We start from the raw sequence: 24546 nt of genomic DNA, 5'->3' as shown, positions 1-24546 counted from the left end.
ATTATGACGACGATTATGAATTATCTCACATTATCTCTCATTTTGTGTGAATCACCTTATTGATTTAGCATATTATTGCATGCAAAGTGATTTTGTCAGTCTTATTTTTTAATTAATTTAATCATTCAATCATTAATTAGGCCTACTACATTCTTAAAGAAGAGATAGGAGCTAACGAGATGATTTCTGGCATGAATCATGAGCTGGTCACTTGCCATTTGTTCTTTTTATTCATACTACATTTTTGTAGCAGAGTTGACAAATTAATTAGTGTATATGATTTACTAGTTCATAAATGACATCATGTTGAATAATTCCATGACATTCAGTGTTTACATGGCAAACTGAACCTGAAATAGATTTTATAGACATTAAAGATTAATTCACTCATCTGCCTTTACATTCCAGAGATTGGATGAATCAAACCGGGAATGTGAAGGCCTGTCAGTCTTCTGTCAATCAATTTAGCCCCTCCCACTCAACCTCCACATGCACTCTTCAGGAATAAACATCTGTAAAACACAAGGTGTTTTCGTTGTACTTACTTTTACTTATTAGTCGTTTCTTGGCATTCAAAACCAAGATATTTTGTATTTCTAAGTAGGTTCTACTATGCAAAATTAACACAAACGCTCTGGAATACTTGATTCTGATTGGCCAGTCGCTGGAATAAGCGGTCAAATAGTTCTGAATAATGGCCGTTGTCCTGGGAGACGCGGTATAACTGATCACTCATCCAGGAAACCATGATTCTTAAGTCTCTTAAAAAGCCATGAACTGGAAAAATGTGATGTTTTTCCGCATTTTTGCCACTTAAACCCCGTCAGAATATATATATATATATATATATATATATATATATATATATATATATATATATATATATATATATATATGCTACTACACTTAAGTTATATAAATTATACTATATTAAAGTTACGATACAATTTTCTCACCTCTTTTGCTGGTGATGAAAATATGCATAATTTGCCCTAATCCGAAACCTAACATTTGGAATTGCTTGCATGTTCGCTCTCTCTCTCTCTCTCTCTCTCTCTCTCTCTCTCTCTCTCTCTCTCTCTCTCTCTCTCATTCCCAGGCTACTCCAGGGAAATTTCTAGTGGCTTTCGTGGGGGGACGCGCAAGAGGGCGACCAGGGGAGGCTTTGGAAAACTGATGGGTGGATCCCTAGCCAACTTTCAAGCCCCGTGATTTGCTAATCGGGGTATTTTTCCCTTGTCATTTTCCTGTAATCCAGGGTCTGGGTCCAGCCCTCTTGACGGTGAGGCGATCGAGCGCTCCGCGTCTCATTTTGATTAAAGCCCGAATCCCTTCAGTCTGAAGGCTGGGCGCAAGGAAAGGAGGATCGAAGGGGGCCCGGCGAGACAAAATACCCCTCACCTATGGCTGTTTAGAGCAGATCGGGCACATTTGGGATTGTAGAAGGGACATCGTTTTCAAATAAGCAGAGGTCGCCCCGGGTTTTGTGCACATTTGTGGGCGCACGACCATGGAGAGGCCAAGGTGGTCCCCAATGTGGAAAACGAAAAGGTGGCTTTTGGATTCCACTGTTTTCAAATTCATCACAGTTTCCCTCGTCCTGGTTCTGCAGGCTCCAAATGTCAGAGCAGGTAAGGAAAGATAGACTTCCGAACTTTTGATGAAGTTGCAGGGACTGTCAGATAGGAGATGCGCTTTTGCGCCTGCGGATTTTTACGCGTTTGATTTAGACAGGTGATCGCGAATCTGCATCCCGTATATGTGTATGTGCTGAGAGATACAATATTACCAATGCCCAATATTTAACATTATAATATTAAAATGAAGACGAGTCTCTGGAGTTCGTTACAATAAACCTAGTAGTTTCCCAAAAAGTTTGTTCATTACATTTGATAATCTAATTTTATGCACATGTAACAGATAAATATAATCAGGTTTTACATATCTACAACAGTATGTGCATAACATGACTAGACTTTAGATTATGATCACAGTGTTAAACAGAAAGTGTCTAATCCTGCACTTTCAAGCAGTTCATACTGAAAGTAGATACACTTATTTACCAACAAGTAGTCTTTGCGCAAGACTTTTTTGTTTGTTCACCATATGTCTATTTAATTTGCATGTACCCAAACTTTTACAAAATCAAGCAATTTTATTTTGTTTTTCTGTGTAATTTACTCTAATACACTCTATGGGAGGTTCGAGAGGAGGAATGTGTCAAGAGAGTGTCATGGAGAGACAGTTTAGGATTTACTTCGGGGAAAAAAAGCTCTTTGTTTGAACCTGTGGTCCGTTAGGTGTGTGTGGACACGGTTAGCAGGGTGGAATTCCTCAGGGTTTTACATCCATGCCTTACATTTAGGAAAAGAAGATGAAAAAGTATCTGCTTGAATGGGACTGTGTGCCAAATTAATAATAGATTAATAGATTATCAATAATTTATATATTAATGTATGCTCATGAGATTTAAGTGTTGTGACTGCATTGGCATGATTTTTCTGTTTCATATCTCAAAATTTTTAATTATGATAAGAATTTGATTTATAGTAACTGAGACCTGGGAGGTCCGATTTACAATGGGCGTGACTGATCAACTGATAACTGAAACAAGTAATTTGATTATGAATACATAAATCAACCGTTTATAAAGATCTTTTAGATATCCTATAGACTTTTCAGAATCTGGAATTTCCACCAGGTATGAATTAGCATAGATCACAGTGGGTTGCAAGTCAAAATCACCCTTTCCCCATTCACCCCTAGTTCCACCGAAGCCCAAGCGGGGGCTTTTGCAACACCGTGACTCCCATGTCTCCCAGTCTTTAGGATGAGTTTCCCAGTGGGAATGTTTCTTTACTAAGTGCCTTCCCGTTATTTGATGACTGTCCTCTCTGCTCATCCCTATTATTTTGGAGGCTTCAAAGGGCCCAGAGCCATCCAAGGGCCCCAGCCTGGCCTTATGATAGGTCTCGCTCACCCTTACGGGAACAAAGGTCCTTGCAAAATTGAATTATCCATTTATGTTATTTAGAAATTACAAATGTACAAAGGTTTCATCACATTTCCTAAGGCTGCTTGAAGGTGACCAAAAAGTATGAGTGATAGTATTAATCACCCTATCAAAGGTGATAATGAATTTTAAAATGTATTAATTCCACTAGACTTCTAAAGCTCCGCATTACATCCCTTGCGGTTTGTAGCTTGTGAAGGCATTTCTGTCGGGTGCCCTCTTGAGCTGGCAATGTACTGACATGTTTTCTCAGCCCCTGGGGCTGAGGAACCTCAGATGTGCATTCCATAATACAATGCACACATTTCAGAAATCTTCGCTTACTCTTATGGGTAGACGATGCCGACCAGGTCTCAAGAACATTTGGGATGCATTCACAAGTCATGCTTTTGTGACAAAACTCTATGCATGTCTGTTTAGTTGAAATGTGGTTCTGTCTGTTTTTTTTCCCAAACATTTTGTTGTTACATAATTGCATGCAGTTGCAACCCCTTAAAAATCTAGAACAATCCATCATCATTTGCTTAATCTTATGTAGTTCAAAACCTGTTTGACTTTTCTGGTTTTGTGGAACACAAAAGGAGATATTTATATTGTAGGTGAAAATCCAAGCTGCTCTTTTCCATGCAATAAAAGTGAATGACAGCATTTCTATGTGCATAAATGTTGTCTAAGATTTGAATTAGACCAATCCAGTCTTAAAGAATAACGTATTTATGCTTCTTCAAGCAATCCACGCAAGAAAGAATGGGGTTGAAACAGTATGAGGGAGTCTAAATGTAACACATGTTTATTTTTGGCTGAACTGTCCCCTTAACACTGGAATATGAGGTGAACTGAACAGTATTCTTGGGAAGCAGATGGTTGAAAGGCTTTATTGTTCTTTGATGTTTCTCTACAGTCATGAAAGGGGGGGAAAGACATGGGGGAAAAAAAAATTTGCAAAAAAAATTCCGTCAGTGAGGTTGCCTCACGGCGAGCCCGTGGCATAATGCGGTCTTGTTCAAGCGGCACGCATGTGTCAAAGAGGGGAGAGCAAGGGGAGAAGGGGGAGATAGAGATAGAGAGGATGAAAAAGAGAGAGAGGGAGAGATTCTGACTGAATTCATTATTAGAGTCTCAAGGAGCAGCAGGTAAAAAGGTCCCCAGTTTTTTCCATTCAGTATCGCCCTAAAAAACTAAATCTTAAAAACTATTCTGAATGTATCGTCTTTGAACCAATGAGAGCACATCCATTAAGACGATGCTACATTTGTGTCTTCCTGTAACCATAACTGTGATTTCTTAATATAATGATTTATGCGAATGATAAAACTTCCTGTAGAAAAAGCCCCTCCCGTTATCCCATAGAATGAAATAATGGCAGGTTTATGATCTCAATGATGTGCAGCTCTCTTTCTCACTTAGTACCTCCCTCCACATTCACACTAAATGTCTAATCAGCCTTCTCTCTCCCACACACACACCAGTCTGTCTAATGCAAAGAATGACAGTGAAAAAAATCAGCGTGTGTGTTTGCACAGCAGTCTGGTTAAAATCACACCAGGTCATCAGCTTCGCTCTTCTAATGACGGCACATTCTCAGTTGGTTTTCCGAAGGATTTAGGAGTATTGACATTTTTCTTTTGCACTTGCATGGCAAAAGGTCAGACTCGGGCTACAGCAACACATCTGGAATATATGAGGCCTGAGGTTATGCAGAACGTCTCCAGAAGATCCCCCACAACAACTCTCCTCCTTAGTCTGTCATTGTATTAGTTGAGTTTGAGGTTTTCCTTTTGTCCAGCTTGTATGTTCAGCGCAAAGCTCGGATTGAGTCTCTCAGATATAGTGGGGGATCATTTCACTCAGTACAAAGACCCGCCAGAAGAATAGTTTGTCGGCTTTGCCTTTCAGACCCTTAAATAGGGTAGTAAATGTTTTCTCACCAGCCTCAGCGTCTTTATTACAGCGTTTTAGACCTCCCTCAGATGACTCCAGTCTTTTGTGACGTAGCAGCTCTTTATTTTTTTGCTGGTTTGAGTGTTCAGTTTTATGTGGTAGATGCTAAAGATTCACTCAAGTCCCTGAAGACACATATGGTGCTGTTGGTAGACTCTGGATGGCACCCAACAGCCAAACATGTGCTATACATTCGCAATGAATCATGAAGAAACTCCTCTCAGTGGTGCTCTCAATGGTTTTTGAGTTCTTGGGTGATCCGGGGTGAACAGTGTTTGTCTTTCATCTTGCTTCGTTAACCATATGAAACCATATGTTCAAGTTTACTTAACCCAGCTGTTGCTGAAGTATCCTCCAAAGAGTTGAAGGGGGAATCAGGTATTTTACAAAGGTCAAATCTCATTGGAATGAAGACCAGTAGTTTGCGTTTGGTCATATACACTCAATAAAGATGCTTCACGATGCCATAGAAGAACCTTTTTTGTCTAAATGGTTCCATAAATAACCTTTGACATCTGAAGAACCTTTCTGTTTCACAAAGTGTTCTTTGTGGTGAAAGAAGGTTCTTTGTGGTAAAAAAAGGTAAGAAAGAGATGGTTTTTTGAGGAACCTTTGACTGAATGGTTCTTTGTGGAATTAAAAATGGTTCTTCTATGGCAGGGGTCACCAAACTCGGTCCTGGAGTGCCGGTGTCCTGCAGAGCTTAGCTCCAACACACCCGCCTGGAAGTTTCAAGTATACATATTAAGACCTTGATTAGCTGGTTCAGGTGTGTTTGATTAGGGTTGGAGCTAAACTCTGTAGGACACCGGCCCTCCAGGACCGAGTGTGGTGACCCCTGTTCTATGGCATCGCTGTGAAGAACCTTTTAAAGCACCTTTATTTTTAAGAGTGTAGGCATAATAAACAAGTTGAATTTCAGATATTTTAGTGGTTGTGGGTCATAAAACAATGTTAAATTTGATACACTCTCTATGGTCATTGGTTAATTAATGTGTTATTGCTGTACATGTGACCCTGGACCACAAAACCAGTCGTAAGTAGTACAGGTATATTTATCGATTTTTCTTTTATTCCAAAAATCATTAGGATATTGAGTAAAGATCATGTTCCATGAAGATATTTTGTAAATTTCCTACTGTAAATATATTAAAACTTAATTTTTGATTAGCAATATGCATTCATTTAGACAACTTTAAAGGAGATTTTCTCAATATTTTGATTTTTTTGCACCCTCAAATTCCAGATTTTTAAATAGTTGTATCTCAACCAAATATTGTTCTATGCTAACAAACCATACGCCAATAGAAAGCTTATTTATTCAACTTTCTTGTGTCAATCTGTTGAAGTTTAAGTTAAAATCATGAAAACACATTTCTCAGTTTCTCTATGAGTTCAATATTTTTACAAACTATTCAAATGTATTATTATATAAAAAAGGTTATCTGCTAAACAATGAATGCATTTCTCCTTATTTATCTTTTAATATTTGTCTGCGTCTTTTCTACCCCATACAGCAGAACCTGTGGATGTCCTAAAAGTATTAGAATTTCCCACTGTCCCAGAAGGAGTACAGAAAACTTCAGGATTTTGCACAAACCGAAGAGCATCACAGCCGGACACGGCCTTCAAAATAGGCAAGAATGCCCAGATCAGTGCCCCGACCAAGCAGCTTTTCCCAGGTAAGCTGAACCCCATGAACATGTCTCCATATCCTGCCTACGTTTAGCTGCATTTAAATGTGCCCTTTGTTCTGGTTGCCAAGGCTTTTGACAGCAGATGCCATCCCTGATTGTGCAGGGCCATGTTTCACTCAGACGCTTGTATTGTTAAGCGGCAGGAGAACTTGGCTGAAATCTCTTGACCACAGCATGGCTCTTCTGCTTAGTTGCATAAGAAATGAACAGAGACTTTTAAAGCGATAGTTCACTCAAAAAATGTACACACCCTAATGTCATTCCAACTTACCAACTTTCTTCCATGGAACACAAAAGAAGATGCTTTGTAGAATGTCCAAACTGCTCTTTTATGTGCAGATATAAATTAAGCAGTGAACCAGTCAAACCCTAATAAAAACACCCCATACAAATTGTGTACCGTATTCAAATTCCTAAGTTTTATGATAGGTTCGAGATGCATTATGTAATCGGAATGTGATTATAATGTTGCAGATGTTTCTTTATGTGGTGGAAAACAGATGCATGTTTATTACTTGTTAATATCTGTTGAGCTTATATAATGGCATATATCTGGTGTTTATTATCAAGTTTCTTGCATCACCCCTTTTTAGCTGGATATTGAAGGTCCGATAAATTACGACAGATAAAATGTCAAACCTTATTTTAATGTTTTGTGCAATTAGTAGCCTTTTAAAAAAGTTAAAAAATGCGTATGCACTAATAAAGGAACTAATTAAAGAACTGCATGAATTAAACTGCTTTATTAAAGCTGAGCTAAGAAATCAGTTTAAATGTAAATAAATCACTTGTCAAGCTGAATAAATAGAAAGATTTAACTGTTTAATTCATGTTTAAAAAATAGTTAAATTGTTTAAAATAATAAATCATATTTCAGTTTGACAAATATATACATCTATTTTTAATATCTATGTATATTCATTCCTATTTTATTTTTCAGTAGCACTCCTAGTCCTCCAATATGTTTCCAGTTTCAACACTGCAATTAGCTTTTTGGATGGACTTCAAAAACCCAGTGAACCCTTTAGTGAACTTGTTTTCTGTCTGTGCTGTTTCCTAGATGGTGTGTTCCCTGAAGACTTTTCCATCCTAACCACCATCAAGCCCAAAGCTGGAATCCAGTCTTTCCTTTTGTCCATCTACAATGAGAAAGGCGTCCAGCAACTAGGCGTGGAGGTGGGCCGCTCACCTGTCTTCCTGTACGAGGATCAGACAGGCAAGCCTGCCCCGGAGGATTACCCCCTGTTCCGCTCCCTCAACCTGGCCGACGGAAAGTAAGTCACAAAGCACAAAGTCGAATGCACAGCAGCCTTTTTTAGGCTGTTTAGATCCATCCTCAGAGACAAAGACTGAGACTGACTCCAGACAGGGTCAGACAGAGGTCAGTCATCAGCAGGAAGTCATTTGCTGCCAGGCTAGAGTTTACATTGTAGACCTGAGCCATTACATGTGTAGGAAGATGGTTTTGTTTTAGAGTCATTTCGGTTGACGAGAGTTAACAAGTAGACAAATCAGAATTTCAGGTGTCTATTGAGGCATTAGTTATGTGTGGCTTATTCTGTGAGGCGAGCCAGAGGAGATCTCATTGTGACTCTGGATTGATGGAGTAAAGCTGACAAGGCCGTAGGTGATCTGACCTCGGCAGTGATCTTTGGGGTACTGTTATTTTAAAAAGATGGAAAGTTGGAGCAGATGCATGACCTCAGAAATTAACCTCTTGGATAACATCATCAGGAAGCGCTAACCAAAATTAAGATATATTTATGGAAGCCTGTTGTGAGATAAAAAGAGTCACAATTGTGAGAAATAAAGTCATAATTCTAAGAAAAAAGTCACATTCTGGGATATAGTGTTACAGCTAAGAGAAATGAACTCACAATTATAAGATAAAAGTCACATTATGAGATATAGTGTCACTGTTGTGAGAAATAAATTCACAATGCTAAGATTAAAGTCACTTTGTGAGGTATAGAGTCAGTCGTGAGTAATATAGTTAAAATTTCAAGAAAATAGTCACATTGTGAAATATAAAGTCACAGTTACGAGTCTTTAAGTCACAATTATGAGATATAAAGACTGTTGTGAGAAATAAAGTCACAATTATAAAAGAATGAGGTATAGAGTCACAGTTGTGAGTAATATAGTCAAAATTTCAAGACAAAAAGTCACATTATGAAATATAAAGTCACAGTTATGAGTCATTAAGTCACAAATTTTAAGATAAAAGTCACAATATGAGATACAGAGTCACAGTTGTGAGAAATAAAGACTTAATTATAAGATAAATGTCACATTATGAGGTATAGAGTCACAGTTGTGAGAAATAGTCACAATTATGAGATAAATATCACATTATGAGGCATAGAGTCACAGTTGTGAGAAATAGTCACAATTATGAGATAAATATCACATTATGAGGCATAGAGTCAATTATGAGATAAATATCACATTATGAGGCATAGAGTCACAGTTGTGAGAAATAGTCACAATTATGAGATAAATATCACATTATGAGGCATAGAGTCACAGTTGTGAGAAATAGTCACAATTATGAGATAAATATCACATTATGAGGCATAGAGTCAATTATGAGATAAATATCACATTATGAGGCATAGTCACAGTTGTGAGAAATAGTCACAATTATGAGATAAATATCACATTATGAGGCATAGAGTCACAGTTGTGAGAAATAGTCACAATTATGAGATAAATATCACATTATGAGGTATAGAGTTACAGTTGTGAGAAATAGTCACAATTATGAGATAAATGTCACATTATGAGGCATAGAGTCACAGTTGTGAGAAATAGTCACAATTATGAGATAAATATCACATTATGAGGCATAGAGTCACAGTTGTGAGAAATAGTCACAGTTGTGAGAAACAGTCACAATTATGAGATAAATATCACATTATGAGGCATAGAGTCACAGTTGTGAGAAATAGTCACAATTATGAGATAAATATCACATTATGAGGCATAGAATCACAGTTGTGAGAAATAGTCACAATTATGAGATAAATGTCACATTATGAGATATAGAGTCACAGTTGTAAAAAATAAAGTCACAATTATAAGATGAAAGTCACATTGTGAGATATAGAGTCACAGTTGTAAGAAATAAAGTCACAATTATAAGATAAAAGTCACACCATGAGATATAGAGTCACATTTGTGAGAAATAATGTCACAATTACAAGAAAAACGTATGTGGTTGCATTAAAATGTATATTAACCATTTCAAATGCTCATTATTGTCCCAGCACCCCTTTAGCCTCAAGTTGACATCCTTCAGAGCTAAAATTAATTGACAGCATTAAACGTGTTTTGTTTTATTCGATTTTAAGAGGCTTTTTTGTAGGCATCAGTTCAGTGGGGTGTTTTGCTGTAAAAACAACGTTTCCATGAGGGATTAGTGCTTATGTTGATTATAGATGAGGATTTCAGGTTAAATGCACCTTAATTGGGCTAATTCTGTCATTCCAGTTCCCTCGTGCAGGAAGAATTAGGATTAAAAGTGGCTTTTAAAAATCATTTGTACAGCTAAAACAGATTAGCTATCACCACTTCAATATAACTTTCATATGCTTTTGTGGTTAAAGTCCTTAGAGACATAAAATTAATGTTGGTCATGATGGAAATGTGATGTTGTGTAAAGAATCTGCAAAGCATTTGTGTTAAATTGTGTAAAATCTCCCATACAGCATTATAATCAGAAAGTGCTACAATGTGTTGTCAGCATAATTTATGAATATGGCACATGGAAAGATAAATTACACCGCAGTATGTCCTTAGGGAAAATGGGTAATTTCTTAGTGTGAAAATGTACTTTAAATCATTGCATTTGGCAAGTTCAGGAATTAACTATAGGCCTAGAATATTCCTAGGATGCTTTAACGCTTAAAGGCGTGAAGGACAATATTGTGGTTTTACGGCTAAATTATCCAGAAATGTTGGTCTCTAGACACAGTAAAGCTTGTCTCAATTTAAGTTTGCCAAGTATGTTAAAGACACGAGCCAGAATAAAGGTTTTCCTTTCTAATGAAGTGGATTATGGGAAATTGATCACCCTTGTGGGTGCCATCGATACACCTTTGAAATCTCACTGTGGCTTCTTACCGCAAACTCATCCAACAATTTCCCTCCGGAGCTCAATGTTTTGACTTTACAGTTCGGTTTCTCTGCCGTACCTTCCTGACACACACTTTCTACAATGTTCACTGTGTCTGTCATGCTGAATAACTCACAGGGGGGATTTGGTCTAGAGTTTAATGAGTTTAATCCAGTGTTAAACAAGGCCAAAGTTTGAAGGCTGGAATGTGGTCCACTCAGGAATGTTATATCTCAAGAATGAAGGCAAATTGTCTAAGGTTTTAAGGTCTCACGTGTGGCAGCCTTTAACCGTTTGCTGGGTTTCTAATTGCCTTCTCTTCCTGTTCATCGCAGGTGGCATCGTGTAGGTATCAGTGTTGAGAAGAAGACTGTGACCATCATTGTCGACTGCAAGAAGAAGCTGACAAAGCCCTTGGGCAGGAGTGACCATGCTGGGATTGACACCAATGGTATAACCGTTTTTGGCACCAGGATCCTGGATGAGGAAGCGTTTGAGGTAAAGCTGTTTGTACTGCATTAATGCACTACACTGGCGTCATAAATTGATGTGTATTTGATGCGTAGAACAACATCTGTTCATTTGAGAACAGGAGAGCAAACCAGAGCTAAATTTATAATTAAGCTCCAGGGGTCTCCACATGCTTTGTTCAGCTCATTTAATGACAAATAAACCTAGTATGGGGGAGAAATAAACAACCTTGTAAATACAAAAAAAGGTCCTGCTGAGAAGTTTTGGATTGAGAATAAGGTACCGTATTTCTTTGTCCATCCTTTGGATTAAATGGCCTTGCAAGCATGCATAGTCACATCTAAAGTATTAAACCCTAAAAAAAACCACTTCAACAAAATTTCAAGTGACAAATACACTTTAGATGAATGAAAACATCATTTATTCACATCATTTAACCCTTGTGTTGTTCCAAACCTGTCTGACATTTTTCTGTGGAACACAAACAAAGACATTTTGAAGAATGTTGGTAAACGGTTTCAGTTTCCATTGACTTCCATTTTTTCGTTCAAATAATGGAAGTCAATGGAAACTGTTTGGTTACCAGCATTCTTCAAAATATCTTCTTTTATGTTCCACACCAAAGAGCGTTTTGGAACGACATGAAGGTGAGTAAATGATGAGAGAATTGTAATTTTTGAGTGTTGGTTGGCTGGTCTTAGCTGGTTTAAGGTGGTCAAGCTGGTCTTCCAGCCTGACCAAGCTGGTGTTCAGCTGGTTTTAGCTGGTTAGTCAGATGGTCTCCCAGCCTGACTAGCTAAAACCAGCCTGGCCAGTTAAAGTAGCTAAAACCCCTCGAAAACCAGCTGGCTAAAGCAGCTATGATCAGGCTGGAAGACTAGCTAAAACCAGCTTAGGTTGGTTTCATTTGTTTTTGAGTGTCCCAGCATGCTAAAGTCATGCTAAATGTAAATACAAAAAAGGTCCTGCTGAAAAGTTTTGGGTTGAGAATGAAGTACGGTATTTCTTTGTCCATCCTGTGGATTAAATGGCCTTGCAAGCATGCATGCGTCACATCTAAAGTATTAAACCCTCAAAAAAAAACACTTCAACAAAATTTTAACACAAACAGTTTAAGTGAAAAATACACTTTAAATCAATTATTTGCATCATTTAACCCTTGTGTTGTTCCAAACCTGTCTGACATTTTTCTGTGGAACACAAACAAAGACATTTTAAAGAATGTTGGTAAGCGGTTTCGGTTGCCATTGGCTTCCATTGTATTTTTCGTCCAAATAATGGAAGTCAATGTTTGGTTACCAGCATTCTTCAAAATATCTTCTTTTATGTTCCACACCAGAGAGTGGTTTAGAACGACATGAGGGTGAGTAAATGTTGAGAGAATAGTAATTTTTGAGTGTTGGTTGACTGGTCTTAGCTGGTTTAAGCTGGTCTTCCAGCCTGGCCAAGCAGGTGTTCAGCTGGTTTTAGCTGGTTAGTCAGCTGGTCTCCCAGCCTGACTAGCTAAAACCAGCCTGGCCAGCTAAAGTAGTTGTCAAGACTAGCTAAAACCAGCTTAGGTTGGTTTCATTTGTTTTTGAGTGTCCCAGCCTGCTACAGTCATGCTAAATGTGGAATTTTAAATGCGAATGTCTGTTGAAAACACTGCTAAATGTTTAAATTTGCAGTTTCAAAAAATTTCAAGTGGCCTAATGGCAAAAACTTTGCAATTTCATGAGTTTCTGAGAGTTAAACAACTGTATAGTTCAAACTATATAAGGTTTTTTTGAGAGTTTGTGGGATGCTCTGTAGGCTTTTACATTGTTTGCCCCAAGCTAGCTATTTGCTTTTGCATGCCATTCATTGTTGTCTTTTATAGTGACATGAGAAAGATCTCCATAACAACTTGTTTTCAGCATCTTTTTATGTAGCATTATGGTATGTGGAGTCATCATTCACTTATCAGCCTAATCTGGTCTTTAGCAATACATGCACTTTCAAGTCTATGAGTGTAAATGTAACTTCTCCGTTATAAATGTGACCCTGGACCACAAAACCAGTCTTAAGTGGCACAGATATATTTGTAGCAATAGCACAAAATACATTGTATAGGACAAAATTATAAATTTTTCTTTTATGCCAAAAATCATTCGGATATTAAGTAAAGATTATGTTCCATGAAGACATTTTGACAATTTCCTACCACAAAACTTTTTGACCAGTAATGTGCATTGCTAAGAACTTATTTTAGACAACTTTAAATGTGATTTTCTCAGTATTTTGATTTGTTTGCACCCTCAGATTCCAGATTTTCAAATAGTTGTATCTCGGCCAAATATCTCAACAAACCATGCATAAATGGTTGATGTGTAAAGCTACCCTTATGACTGGCTTTGTGGTCCAGCCATTTCCGTAATAGCAAAGGTGAATATTTGTCCCTCTGGACATGAACTTATACTCAGGATAAGACAGACAAGCCTTGTATCGCTGTTTACCTTTAAGTGGTCGGGTTTTCCCCTCGCTTCCTGTTATGAAGGCTTCTTTCACCTTGTAATTAAAGCTGCTCAAAGCCAAAGGAGTCCTCTTCATGCAAGGATCGTTCAGCCGAGGCCTTCATTCGATATGGCTGATGTTGTAAATTCTCTACAGTAAAATTATAGGATGTGCATCATCATACAAGAAGAACCTGAGTAGATTTATTTGGTGGTTTAAAAAGGTATTGTGTGGGTACGTGAGCTAAATCTGGATCATTTGACTGCCTCAAATCTATTTTAATGACTGGAAAGCATCAGAAAAAGTGTAGAAAACGCTTACTTAAAGTAAGCCAATTGCTTTGCACTGTACAAAAACTGAAGGGGTGGAGTATTTGTGTCAGACGTGAACTCTGGGATATGTGTTAATTAGCAGACACGACAAATTACAGGTTTAAAGAAGAGTCAGCAGCCCTGCCATCACCTCGATTAAAGTAGAAAATGGCTAATTAATGAAAATTATTTAAATATTTTCACAGTCATGACTGCATGTTATGATACTCTGTGACATATATAAATAGATGTGCTTAGCAACTTGTGTCTGCACTTTTCAACACCTCTCATATTAAGCTAAATGTATGTTTGACAGTTTTTGGTGCAAATGTGTAGCTTGTGTCTTTTGGGTAACTGCCCAACGTTTCACAGTGTTATGTGTGCATTTGTTCTCTTACACGCTCTTGAAGGTCACAGTTGAGGCAGTGTGGAATGTGCAGGGTCAAAATGAGTTAAAGCTGTAAATAATGATGTACAATGGGCCGATTGACAGGTGATATTGAAATGCTTAGCTTCTTTGGGAAGGAGGAAGGCTTGGGTGTGTGTTTACCCATGTGGTGGATAACTTACTTAGTGGGGGATGGGAATGATGTCCTATTAGCCTTATATTGTTGCTAAAATTGCTTTAATGTAAGTACTTTTAATTAGGACGACTTCTTGTTAGCTGATTATGTAAAATTTAATTAACCCTTACACTTTTTTGGAGTTGTGAATCTTGTTTATGTTAGATGATACCTCAAGCATGGTGTGATACATGTTTGGGATCATACATTAAAATGTTTTTTAAATAAAATAATTTGTGGGAATTAACTCTTAATTCATAGCCACAATATCCTTTTTTTGGCATGTGTTGGGCTCCATAGATATTAAATATTGAGTATTAAAGTTGGGATATTAGTTGTCAAAATTAACTATGAGTTTGGGCCATGTTATCTAACATTTTCTCTTTGTTGATGATTTGGTGTTTATAGTGTTTTTTACTGTGTAGATTACCAATTCATAGTTAATTTTGATGCCTAACCTAACCTCCTACCAACTTTTATCTTCCAAATTTGATATCTATGGAGCCCCACACATGCCAAAAAAAAAAAAAGATATTGTGACCATGAATTAAGAATTAATTTCCACTACTATGACCATGATTTAACTAAAACAAGGAAACAAATTACATTTTTTGCAATGTCATATATAGATTTATTTGGCTTTTGGTCATAAAAGCAGTTAAATGTTTAGAAGGTTGTCATAAATTAATTTAGAAATGGTCTCTTACATATTACCTGACAGTTTGGGAGTTTTACCTCAGACAGTTTTTTTTATTTTTTACCTCATATATAGCATATATAGAAAAGCTACGAGAGGTATGCCCAGTATTTAGATTTGGTGTGTTAAGAAGGTTGTCATAAATGAAATTAGAAATCGTCTCTTACATATTACCTGACAGTTTTAGGAGTTTTACCTCAGACAGTTTCTTATTTTTTACCTCATATATAGCATATATAAAAAAAGCTACAAGAGGTATGCCTAGTATTTACATTTGGTGTGTCATTTGGGATTTGTATGGTTGGAAACACTGAGTTCTCTGTGTGAGAGTGTGAACGCTATGACTGTTCTCACTGTATGGCTACTTCTGAAGTGTATTTTGGGAAATATGGCGGAAATACCTGGTCAGACCCATAGGAGCGACATCTCTCACTAGCCTTGAATGAATCAATGCTTTGTAGGGCCTGTAAAGAAGCCTTTGATTTTGCAGTTTGAAAGTGTACAATGTGCTATTTGCAGGTTAGCTGCCTACAGAAAGGATATAACATGACATAGCGTTTATTTTTTTTAACTGCACTTAGTTCCACATGTCTCATTTATGTCTCATAATGAATAAGAACCTTTCTTCAACCAGCAGGGTGACCCATACCTACTGCTCCCCTCCCAACTCAACTTAACCTACTAAATGGTTGGCAAAAGGCCAGTGACACACTGAATGACAGTTCAGAAACACATTCACATTTTTTCCTCACAATGGCCAGGTTGCTGTCTTAATTACTATATTGTCTGTGAGGTGAGGAAATAGCGTTGACCGGAGCTAATAGTGTTGGGTGTGTTGCCAGGTCGCTCGGTTCATGGCTCTAGGCTTGGGTACATCAAAGTTCACTGCTCCTTTTGTTTCCGATTTGGTGTTCGTCACTATTGGTTCTCTCCAGTTCTGTAATTAGAGCAGTTAAGTACAATTAAATGACTGAGGAAAATTGACCAAATTCTCTCATGTTGTAAAGCTGAGGCATTACGGCGGTTAATGACAGGTTTCCTACTGTGCTACGTTGCTATTTGAAGAGTTTACTGTATGCTCATGCTGGGGGTCTGCATCTTAAATAGTCTTTCACACACTGGGCCTTCAAGACAACCAACCTTTTTAGTACAAAGCTGAGATGTTTACGGATGACTCATGGGTCGTTAGCGAAACGCTGTTGAGTGATGCTATTGGTTCATGTTGTTTAAAGATGTTGGTACATTACTGCATGGATATTTAATAACATTTAACCTGGGTTACAGCATTCTGTGTATGGCAAAGGGTAGTTAAATATTGTGTTTGAGACAATAGAGAGGGGCCTGCTGTAAATTAAGCATAAAACCCATTTTCTTGGCAAACATATTTTTGCATGCCTGTAGAATCTTGTTTACACCAAAGGATATAAATTGAGAATCCTGAAAAAAAGGTTACTTGTGAGAGGTAAATTCAGAATCCTGAGGGGAAAAGGTCAGTTGTGAGATATAAATTCAGAATTCTGAAGGAAAAAAGTCAAAACTGTGAAATGTAAATTCAGAACCCTGAGGGGAAAAGGTCAGTTGTAAGATGTAAATTCAGAATTCTGAGGGGGAAAAGTCAGCTGTGATATGCAAATTCAAAATTCTGAGGGAAAAAAAATGAGTTGTGAGATGTAAATTCAGAATTCTGAGGGGGAAAAGTCAAAATTGTGAGTTGTAAATTCAGAATCCTGAGGATAAAAGTCAGTTGTAAGATGTAAATTCAGAATTCTGAGGTGAAAAAGTCAGCTGTGAGATGTAAATTCAGAATTCTGAGGGGGAAAAGTCAAAATTGTGAGTTGTAAATTCAGAATCCTGAGGAAAAAAGTCAGTTATAAGATGTAAATTCAGAATCTTGAGGGGGAAAAGTCAGCTGTGAGATGTAAATTCAGAATTCTGAGGTGAAAAAGTCAGTTGTAAGGTGTAAATTCAGAATCCTGACGGGAAAAAGTCAACTGTGAGATGTAAATTCAGAATTCTGAGGATAAAAGTCAGCTGTGAGATGTAAATTCAGAATTCTGAGGTGAAAAAGTCAAAATTGCGAGTTGTAAATTCAGAATCCTAAGGATAAAAGTCAGTTGTACGATGTAAATTCAGAATCCTGAGGGGGAAAAGTCAGCTGTGAGATGTAAATTCAGAATCCTGAGGATAAAAGTCAGTTGTAAGATGTAAATTCAGAATCCTGAGGGGGAAAAGTCAGCTGTGAGATGTAAATTCAGAATCCTGAGGATAAAAGTCAGTTGTAAGATGTAAATTCAGAATTCTGAGGTGAAAAAAGTCAGCTGTGAGATGTAAATTCAGAATTCTGAGGTGAAAAAGTCAAAATTGTGATTGTAAATTCAGAATCCTGAGGATAAAAGTCAGTTGTAAGATGTAAATTCAGAATCCTGAGGGGGAAAAGTCAGCTGTGAGATGTAAATTCAGAATTCTGAGGTGAAAAAGTCAAAATTGTGATTGTAAATTCAGAATCCTGAGGATAAAAGTCAGTTGTAAGATGTAAATTCAGAATCCTGAGGGGGAAAAGTCAGCTGTGAGATGTAAATTCAGAATCCTGAGGGGGAAAAGTCAGCTGTGAGATGTAAATTCAGAATCCTGAGGGGGAAAAGTCAGCTGTGAGATGTAAATTCAGAATCCTGAGGATAAAAGTCAGTTGTAAGATGTAAATTCAGAATCCTGAGGGGGAAAAGTCAGCTGTGAGATGTAAATTCAGAATCCTGAGGATAAAAGTCAGTTGTAAGATGTAAATTCAGAATTCTGAGGTGAAAAAAGTCAGCTGTGAGATGTAAATTCAGAATTCTGAGGTGAAAAAGTCAAAATTGTGATTGTAAATTCAGAATCCTGAGGATAAAAGTCAGTTGTAAGATGTAAATTCAGAATCCTGAGGGGGAAAAGTCAGCTGTGAGATGTAAATTCAGAATTCTGAGGTGAAAAAGTCAAAATTGTGATTGTAAATTCAGAATCCTGAGGATAAAAGTCAGTTGTAAGATGTAAATTCAGAATCCTGAGGGGGAAAAGTCAGCTGTGAGATGTAAATTCAGAATCCTGAGGGGGAAAAGTCAGCTGTGAGATGTAAATTCAGAATCCTGAGGATAAAAGTCAGTTGTAAGATGTAAATTCAGAATTCTGAGGTGAAAAAAGTCAGCTGTGAGATGTAAATTCAGAATTCTGAGGTGAAAAAGTCAAAATTGTGATTGTAAATTCAGAATCCTGAGGATAAAAGTCAGTTGTAAGATGTAAATTCAGAATTCTGAGGATAAAAGTCAGCTGTGAGATGTAAATTCAGAATTCTGAGGTGAAAAAGTCAAAATTGCGAGTTGTAAATTCAGAATCCTAAGGATAAAAGTCAGTTGTAAGATGTAAATTCAGAATCCTGAGGGGGAAAAGTCAGCTGTGAGATGTAAATTCAGAATCCTGAGGATAAAAGTCAGTTGTAAGATGTAAATTCAGAATCCTGAGGGGGAAAAGTCAGCTGTGAGATATAAATTCAGAATCCTGAGGATAAAAGTCAGTTGTAAGATGTAAATTCAGAATCCTGAGGGGGAAAAGTCAGCTGTGAGATGTAAATTCAGAATCCTGAGGATAAAAGTCAGTTGTAAGATGTAAATTCAGAATCCTGAGGGGGAAAAGTCAGCTGTGAGATATAAATTCAGAATCCTGAGGATAAAAGTCAGTTGTAAGATGTAAATTCAGAATCCTGAGGGGGAAAAGTCAGCTGTGAGATGTAAATTCAGAATCCTGAGGATAAAAGTCAGTTGTAAGATGTAAATTCAGAATTCTGAGGTGAAAAAAGTCAGCTGTGAGATGTAAATTCATAATTCTGAGGTGAAAAAGTCAAAATTGTGATTGTAAATTCAGAATCCTGAGGATAAAAGTCAGTTGTGAGATGTAAATTCAGAATCCTGAGAGGGAAAAAGTCAACTGTGAGATGTAAATTCAGAATTCTGAGGTGAAAAAGTCAAAATTGTGATTGTAAATTCAGAATTCTGAGGATAAAAGTCAGTTGTAAGATGTAAATTCAGAATCCTGAGGGGGAAAAGTTAGCTGTGAGATGTAAATTCAGAATCCTGAGGATAAAAGTCAGTTGTAAGATGTAAATTCAGAATTCTGAGGTGAAAAAAGTCAGCTGTGAGATGTAAATTCAGAATTCTGAGGTGAAAAAGTCAAAATTGTAATTGTAAATTCAGAATCCTGAGGAAAAAAGTCAGTTGTAAGATGTAAATTCAGAATTCTGAGGAAAAAAAGTCAGAATTGTGAGATGTAAATTTAGAATCCTAAGGGGGAAAAGTCAGTTGTGAGATGTAAATTCAGAATTTTTTTTATTATTCTTTTACTCCATGGCAGAAACAAGCTTTGATATAATCTGACATATACTCAACTGAAGTGGGTTTAAATGCACAGTCATTCTATTACCGTAAATCACTGGGTGGGCTTGATTTTTCAAAATTTCTAAAGTCAGTTTGAATTGATTCAGTGCGAGTATTAGGCCAGTATTTCATGCGTATCTTATTCAGAATAAGCTTTGCAGGGTCCAGGGAGTTGTTAAAGGTGCCTGGGTGACAAATGAGGTAATACATGTCACTTTTACTCAGCCTTTGGCTTGATCTCCATGTTTTTTTCCTCTATCTTGGCACCAGGCTGTAATGCCAAGCCTGGTTTTTGGGGCCAATCCTGGCTTTCATGGTCTGATAAATGTACTGTATGTAGCAGGGCAGCAGGTGATCAATGCAAACACAGCTTGGAATGGCATGATTGCAGCAACTAAAGTGATATTGATCGTTTTTTGATGAATTCTGATTATGGTGCATGATATAGATGAGATATTAAAGTGAGAGTTTACTCAAAAATTATAATTTAATCACCCATGCTGTTATAAACCTGTGAACTTATTTCTTTGGTAAACAAAGGGTGATTTATTTTTAATGAGAGTGAAAGAAAACGGAGGCTGTCAAGCTACAAAATTACAAAGTGCTTTATTGCAAGTCTTTTGGTGTCATTTGATAGCTTTGTGTGAGGAACAGATTGCAATTTTAGATTAGTTTTCTAACTGCTGTGACTGAATCATTGAACTGAATTAAAGATTCAACGATTTAAAACAACTATTCGCCAACAGTTTCATCTGTCACCTCACACAAAGCTATCAGGTGACTTAAGCTGAAACACTTTACCTTGAAAATGTGAAGCTATTCTCATTCACGTTTGCTGTATTGAAAGGATATGTCTTATTTTGTTTTCATAAATCAAATAAAAGTGTAAAAGTTGGTACTTTGTGATATGGAGGTCAGGCATCCTCTATTTTACTGTGGGCACACCTGAGCATTTTGCTGTTTATACAGTTGAGTTTAGAGAGCGGTGTAAAAATACACACACATGCAGACACACACACACACACACACACACACATGCCCCTAACAAGTCCAAGCCTGCTGTATTTTTTTTTTTTTTTTTCGGGGTTGCCTTGCTGCTAAATTGCACATTTTGTCTCCCTCTTGTTTTGTGACAGTGCCAAGGAAAGACCTCAGGTTCCAACACATTCCCTAGATCTACTTTCTGGACTGTACTGTAAAAATCATGCATGTTCCTCTGTCATTCTGAAACAGTCTAACTCTGGATCTAGCAGTTACGGTCCATAAAAGACATGTGGCCTAAAAAAGCACAAATGTAGTCACTTAAATTAAAACCTCATACAGTAAATGATGTCTTCAATCATCCAGTTATGATCATAATGACACAACAATAGCGAGAAACAGATTTGACTCATTTGAAAGAAAGACCATGCATGTGTTTGTTATAAAAAATGTGTTTAACGTTGTTGACCATAAGGTTTTATGTATTGTTGCCTATAACGTTGTTAAGCAGGCAGCATTTTATATGAGAGGAAACTTCCTGTGTGGGTTTCTGTTACCAGGTGTTTCATGATGAAACATGTTTTATTTACCTGCTTATAAAACAGCAATTTCCTGAACCATCTGACCTGCGTTCCTCATTGTACAAATATTTGATGTTATGTTTTGACCAGCCTTTGTTATTTTTATCATGGGGCTCATTAGTATTACATAGATGTGTCTCTGTACTATTGCCACATGTATCTCATGTATCTTCCTGTCATTTATCCCCTCAGGGTGACATCCAACAACTGCTGATTGTGGCTGACCCTAAAGCAGCTTACGACTACTGTGAACACTACAGCCCAGACTGTGACGTCCCCCACAAGGACACACTGCAAGCACAGGAGCCCGGGGAGGAGGTTAGTAAACCTTTTGCACTGACCAGCAAAGGAAATGGTCTTTCCTACAGTGTCCAGCAGACCAAACGTTTCTGGAAGTCTGGCACATTGATGACACTTTTGACACTACCAGTCAAACGATTGGAAACACAGACTCATACTATATTGTTTTCCACAGGTTAGAATTATAAAAAAGTCATCAAAATGAATAACACTTAAATACAGGAATTATGTAGTGGCCAAAAATGTCAAATCAAAATGGCATTTTAAATTAAAATCATACAGTTTTATTTGAAGAAATAAATGTTGTAATTGTATTATTAGTATTTTATTTAACAAATGAAAGAAGCAACAACATGCCACAAAGATAATATATAAAAGTATCAAATAATATCGTTCGAACATTTAGGGCTGAAAACATTTTTATTTACAGTTTTTTGAAAGTCTCTTTTGCTCACTAAGGCTGCATTTATTTGACTGAAAAGTACAGTAAAAACTTGTGAAATATTATTACAGTTCAAAATAACTATTTTCTATTTTAATATGTTTAAAAATATAATTTATTCCTGTGCAAAGCTGAATTTTCAGCATCATTAAGTGTCACATGATCCTTCAGAAATCATTCTAATATGTTGATTTTTTGCTTAAGAAACATTTCTTATTATTAGCAGTGTTGAAATTTTTGATTTTTGGATTATTAGAAAGTTCAAAAGAACAGTATTTCTTTAAAATAGATCTTTACTGTCACTTTTGATCAATTTAATGCATCCTTTGTGAATAAAGGTTTTGAACGATAGTGTCCATAAAAACATACTACCTATCAGGTCAAAGGTCAGCCACACCTTGACACTTCTGACCTCTGTGATGACTCCTGTAAACACCGACACCACATGCAAGTCATTTTAACCCATTACATCCTGCCGAAACAGGGAGAGGGTCGTTTCCTGAATGTGAGAAATCAATAACCCCCTTTCTCGCATCTTGACTCGGCGAGCGTGTGCGAGATGCTTTGCTCATAAATCACCCTCGGCCTGGCTGAACGGTGTCCCACTCAATGCTGAGTGATCACCAGCCATGGAAGAGAGCCAGATCATCAGCGCAGTGGCTGTTTTATGAGCCTTTATGCTGTATGAGGATTAACATATACTTGTGTTTGATGGATGAAGCCCTGGAGAGCCAGACTCGATGGCTTTATCGGCCTTCCTGCTGCTCTAACAGACATTATTTGTAGCGAAGGAATAGAAACAAAAAAGCTGGTACATAAACTTTGGCAAAAACCATTCATCCATTATTTAAAATGTGTCATAATTGATGAATGCATGTATTAACTCACTTTAAATAGCTGAGTCTAACACTTTTTATATTAATGTTAACCTAGTTTTAATATTAATATGAATTTAATATTCTAAACTTAAAGGTCCCATATTGTCAAAATCGAAATTTCCTGGCTTTTTTCATGATAACTGAGGTCTAGGGGCTATGTAACTACCATATGAGGTTCAAAACAGTCAATTCACAGTAAACTGCACACAGCCTGCTTAAAGTAGCTGTTCATTTTCACGAACCGCTGTGACTTCCGTACAGATGTGACGTCCGATCTACTCAGTCACCGCCCCGAGTGCCAACCACCATCCCCACCCTCCTTTTGTCAAACCCAGACAATATCGTGTCCATAACATTGCTAAGCAATAACAACACGAAAACAACCCGAGAAAACCCTGTTCAGTCTATAGATGTCGAAACTACATCATTGCACAGGCTTCCGAACAACGTGAATATAAGAGACCAGTGGCAGTCAACTTCAGCCTCTTTCACACAGCAATTGCGGTAAATACACGGATAATGTGTCCCATGATTTGTTCCGGAGTTGTTTGATTTGGTTCATTCACAGTTGTTTTCCGGAATCTGTGCGTGCTTTACACACAACCCATAAAGACATGTGACGTTTGGATGTGAGATCTAATGCAACGCGTACGTTCATTAAACTGAAACTAACCTGAACAAACTGTGCTTCAGCGCTGATAGTGCGGAGCTGGCTCTGTCTGATCGCTGCTTCATTCGATCGTTCCCGTAATTTTCCAGAATCAGCACGCATTGTGAAAGGGGCTTTACTAAAGCAACAGTTATGTAGCTTACTGCATTCGGTGTTTGAAAAAGAAAAAACATTAATGATCATTCTGAAATATCCTGTTGAGTATCAGCAGGCTAGGCTCTCTCTATGGCTCTGGGCTTGGCTAAAGCATACATGACCGTAGTTACCTGTGGTTGGCCTGGCTGTGCGTCTCTCAGAAAACAACAGGCCGATCACAAGAGAGGCTCATGAATATTAATTAGATGGGCCAAAATCAACCTGTTTTTGACAGAGCTCCTAAAAAAGGAGCTGTAAAAATATATTGAGATGGATTTTGGCACTTATACTGCAAATATATATTCTTAAAGACGTCAATAACTAAAATAAACCTCCAGAAATGTGTACAATATGGGACCTTTAACATTTAAGATCTATACAGTGTATGACGGCAATTATACATTTTGGATGTACATTTTTTGTGTGAATAAAATAGTGCTGTCAGATCGATTAATCACGATTAATCGAATCCAAAATAAAAGTTTGCATTTGCATAATATATGTGTGCGTACTGTGTATGTATATTTAAGCAATAAGGTACGAGAGGCCGTGCTGTATCATGAATCGCGTCGTGCCTAACAACGCCCTTCAGCCGTGATTTATTCATGACACAGCACGGCCTCAAGTATCTTATTGCTTTTATAAAACGGTTACCACACAATAAAAATATTAAAATCAAAAATATATATTAATTTATATATATTAAGTTGTACGTTTTCATGAAGTAAAATCATTAACTGCCTTCCGCTGTAAAAAGTAGTCTCTAACTGCTGCAGCTGTGTTTACGTTGCTAAGGGTGGTTGCTAAGGGGGTTCAATGATACACAAAACCGTTGAGTGAAGCGGTCATAGCAGTGCCGTATCATGAATACGACACA

At 37.3% G+C, this 24546-nt stretch overlaps 1 protein-coding gene across 2 annotated transcripts in view; it reads left to right on the top strand.

The window, feature by feature from the left end:
• The first annotated feature begins 1218 nt into the window (after positions 1-1218).
• The window catches only part of col11a1a (collagen, type XI, alpha 1a), a 97064-nt gene continuing 73736 nt past the window's right edge, over positions 1219-24546 (top strand). The window contains exons 1-5 of one of the 2 annotated variants that reach the window (XM_073830356.1): positions 1219-1631; positions 6472-6636; positions 7712-7925; positions 11104-11266; positions 21437-21562. In XM_073830356.1, the coding sequence (XP_073686457.1) occupies positions 1511-1631; positions 6472-6636; positions 7712-7925; positions 11104-11266; positions 21437-21562 (789 nt within the window). In that variant the 5' untranslated portion in view covers positions 1219-1510. The remainder of the gene's footprint in view (positions 1632-6471; positions 6637-7711; positions 7926-11103; positions 11267-21436; positions 21563-24546) is intronic. The other variant, XM_073830355.1, reaches the window with a different exon arrangement.

The sequence above is a fragment of the Garra rufa genome, chromosome 24 (genome assembly GCF_049309525.1).
Source record: "Garra rufa chromosome 24, GarRuf1.0, whole genome shotgun sequence".
NCBI classification, from domain to species: domain Eukaryota; kingdom Metazoa; phylum Chordata; class Actinopteri; order Cypriniformes; family Cyprinidae; genus Garra; species Garra rufa.
Note: the sequence above shows the minus strand (reverse complement) of the source record. Positions and strands in the feature narration are given on the sequence as shown.